This window comes from Limulus polyphemus, unplaced genomic scaffold (genome assembly GCF_000517525.1).
Source record: "Limulus polyphemus unplaced genomic scaffold, Limulus_polyphemus-2.1.2 Scaffold4470, whole genome shotgun sequence".
NCBI lineage: Eukaryota > Metazoa > Arthropoda > Merostomata > Xiphosura > Limulidae > Limulus > Limulus polyphemus.
Genome location: NW_013670080.1, coordinates 14,609 through 18,688, shown reverse-complemented (window position 1 = coordinate 18,688; position 4,080 = coordinate 14,609). Strand labels below are relative to the sequence as shown.

The 4,080-nt window shown below is 34.7% G+C and overlaps 1 protein-coding gene across 1 annotated transcript in view; it reads left to right on the top strand.

Moving 5' to 3' along the window:
- Window positions 1-4,080, top strand: part of LOC106471201 (transmembrane protein 248-like) — a 15,630-nt gene that overhangs the window by 10,031 nt on the left and 1,519 nt on the right. Inside the window, exons 5-6 of the mRNA XM_022399827.1 lie at window positions 2,067-2,202; window positions 3,978-4,075. Coding sequence (XP_022255535.1) covers window positions 2,067-2,202; window positions 3,978-4,075 — 234 coding nt within the window. The remainder of the gene's footprint in view (window positions 1-2,066; window positions 2,203-3,977; window positions 4,076-4,080) is intronic.

The following is a 4,080-nucleotide window of genomic DNA, read 5'->3' as shown; positions in this document are numbered from 1 at the left end:
AACATGCAATAACTGCCCAGAATTCTACATTGGAGAAATGGGAAGAAAATTGAAAACCAGATTCACAGAACACAATAAAAAAAAAGTCCCATGTTTTCCACCACTGCAACTCAAAAAACCATAGTATATCTATTAAAAACAAAGTAATTTTAAACAAAGAACCTAACATAAACAAACGAAAAATTGAGGAATCCATCTTAATTGAACAAAACAACCCTACTCTAAACCAACACCTTGGGGTGCCAAGATATCTCTTCTAAGTCTTTCAACAGTATCCAGTCATGTGACCTCTTTGTTCCATGCTGTATATATATCCATGTCAGTGTAAATTACTTGTACCTGATGATGACAAACCTTGTCGAAACGTTGTACATTTGCTGTTATATTAAACTTATATTAAAGTTTTTCTTCATTATCCATTCAAGCCATCTCCAAGCATTATTACTATAAGGTTAATGTTTTAGATCTGTGCTGTCCCCGGAACTACTATAAGGTTAACGTTTAGATCTGTGCTGCCTCCGGAACTACTATAAGGTTAACGTTTTAGATCTGTGCTGTCCCCGGAACTACTATAAGGTTAACGTTTTAGATCTGTGCTGTCCCCGGAACTACTATAAGGTTAACGTTTTAGATCTGTGCTGTCCCCGGAACTACTATAAGGTTAACGTTTTAGATCTGTGCTGTCCCCGGGAACTACTATAAGGTTAACGTTTTAGATCTGATCTGTCCCTGGAACAACCATAATAAGGTTAAAGTTTTAGATCTGTCTGTCCCCGGAACTACTATAAGGTTAATGTTATTGAAGTATCTGTTCTTATCATTTAACAATCTAGCTTTATTAATATCTTTTCTCAGTAAGGACTGTGATATATCCTTCCAGTTATGTCTAGTCGTGGTGGAAATACGATGTTGAATAGCAAGGAATTCTCTTTGCTGTGAACCAAACATCCAGGTACTAAACATTCATGCTACTGCATTAGCAGATGGAGATTATTTTTTATAAAGTAGAGTTATTCTTCTGATTGTTCAGTGTCAACTTTTGAATGCTTTATTTCTTTTATGGGCCTGTGGTTGAAAATGTTGTAATATTTTTATTACCCAAGCCACTTTTATGGGCCTGTGGTTGAAAATGTTGTAATATTTTTATTACCCAAGCCACTTTTATGGGCCTGTGGTTGAAAATGTTGTAATATTTTTATTACCCAAACCACTTTTATGAGCCTGTGGTTGAAAATGTTGTAATATTTTTATTACCCAAACCACTTTTATGGCCATTTATCATCTGAGGTTCTAACCCTTTCTCATTTTCAAGTGTGTATTCTTAATCCACCACTATTTTGTTCTAATGAGATGCTGGTTGTTTTCTCCTGATTTTCAAGTGTGTATTCTTAATCCACCACTATTTTGTTCTAATGAGATGCTGGTTGTTTTCTCCTGATTTTCAAGTGTGTATTCTTAATCCACCACTATTTTGTTCTAATGAGATGCTGGTTGTTTTCTCCTGCAGATGGATTGATTCATATCCTTTCCGTTCTGTAGTGTTTTATCATCAGCCTATCTATCTCCTGAGTATTTCATTACTGAGGTGATACATTTAATTATCCTTTATCTTGCAGTATCCAATCATTGATTTTTCTTAAGTCTTCAGTTTGCTGTGACCCTGAACCATGATTGTTTGAATGACCATAAGACGCCACGCCATTGTTTCATATGACAGACTTTGTGTAAAGCTGTATAATTGGACGTTGTTTGGATTTTAGGCTAAGACTGAACACTAGGTTTCAAGGTAACAAGTATCATATATTTGAATATACTGAACTCCACATTTATACTGTTTCCTAAATTGTTAATATACAGTAAAATTCAAAGAAGTTTTAGCACCTAGTTGTTATTTTATTGTTTGTGTTGAGAGAATCTGTTTCTAGGAGGTGTAGTAAAAATGAGGGATGTATGGGATATTTACCTCTTACTAAAAATGAATAAAAGGTTATTTTCAATCTATTATTGGACAAAAGTACAGGTCAAGCACGCTATGTTAGTTGTGTGACACAATCCTCTTTCTCTAGGTAAAGCTGCAGACCAGGAGCTTAATGTGACCATCAGCCTACCAACTCATGCAAAACACAAGTGTAGAAAACAAGAATGCAAGATTTCAATATGTCTAACTTTCCATGGTTCTTCTTTGCTCATTCCTCAGACGAGGTAGGTCTCTTACTTAATAGTAGCTTAAAACTCTTCCTTCCAGTACTACGTGTACACACACATTTTTAGAGAAGGTTAAAAAGTATTACATAAGTGAGAATTTTGTGTTACTTGCAGTAACTTTGTGAGAAGTAATGTTATAACAAAAGCCCAATAACTTGTACATCCTCTAAAAAATAAATCTTATGAATGATATTAAAATTCTCTTACTAAAATATAAATCTGAATTGAATTATGACCTTTGCTTAAAAATCAATGTCCTGAAATTGTAATTTATTAAACACTTGTTTTGACGTGTATATTTTGAAATATTCACAATCGGTTTCACTTTTCTACATCGTGTTGAGATTGTGACATTAAATTTAGTAAGACAAAAATTTCTGGTTACTTTTCACCAGCATATTTGTATTTAAATATAAGTAATTTCTTGGAATTATTGCGTATGTAGAAATATTTGGTGCCTTTAAATTACTTACAATGTTCTAAATACTTTTTTAATCATGAGATAGTTTTGTTAAAAAATGAAATGTATTTGAACTCTTTGATAGATTGTTTAGGCAAAGTATTCATGATGAAACTTTGTTGAATGGATGGCAACTGCCTGTTGTAGGAACACAAGTGTAGAGGACGACGTTTCAAAAGTCTTCCACCTTTTCGTCTTCAGGTCAGCGTGTGTAAGGTGTAGTCAGTCTTTATGGTATTCTGGTGGATTGTGGAGAGCGTATTATGATTGATTGGTTTATCCCTGTTTCTGATTGGAGAAGAAATTCCTGTAGATTCAACCAATGGTAGACACAGGTTACTCACCTCTAATCCCGAATCTCTGTTTAGTGAATGTTTAATTGTGTTAATATAAAATGATTCTTTAATTTTTCTTGTCTTCCAAAATTTGTCTGTTTCGATGATTCTAGTTTTTTCCCAGTTTATGTTGTGTCCAGTTGACATGGTGTGTTCTGCAATGGCTGAATTTTGTGTTTTCATGAGTTTTGTACTGTCTTTATTTTATGTTCTTGTTTCGACTCTTCGTTCTGTTTCTCCAATGTATATTTCGTTGCAGGAACACTGAATTTCATAAATGACATTTTCGTGTTTCTCATTGGTAGGCAGCTGTTTGGTTTTTACCAGAATGGACCTTAATGTCTTGCAGGATTTCCACTGGACTTCGATGTTGAATTTCTTGACTATGTGTTTGAATTTTTCACTGAATTTTTCAGGTAGGAGGGGGGGTAAATGGTAGAGTTTCATCGAAACAGAACGCCTAAAGATTGTAGAATGTTTTAAACAGAATGGTTAATTGCAAATGTTCTCTGCTCTCTTGTTTGGACATTGGATAGTACCACCTTTTATTCAGGTTGGTTGATAGGACTTGAAGTATAGGTATCTGTTCGTGTGGGTGGGTTTTCTGTATACAGTTGTGGTGATTGTTCTCTCTTGTCTGCTGATGAGTATGTCAGGACATGGTAGGCTGTTTTGTTTCTATATTTCCATGGTGAAGTGGTTTCTGTTGTCTATAGAACTTAGATGTTCTAGGAAGGCTTGTAAGTTTCACGACATTGGGGGCCAAATGAACAAAGTGTCATCAACAATAATGTCTGTACAAACTTGTTTCTATATGTGTGGATGAGAGGGCTCTTTCGTCAAAGTCTTCTAGCCATAGGATCACTACTCTCTCCAATCGTAGCACACAAAGTTTCATCATGGATTTGAATTTATATCTTGAAATGACATACATTTTAATTAGATTTCTGTATAATATTTGTTTTTCTTTTGCACAGACATCCACCCAGTTGTCGACCCACACCTTTTGCTGTTTCAATTCCATTGTTATTACTACGTTCAGAGGATATGGAACTCAGATTAGACTCCTGTTCTGGTGGA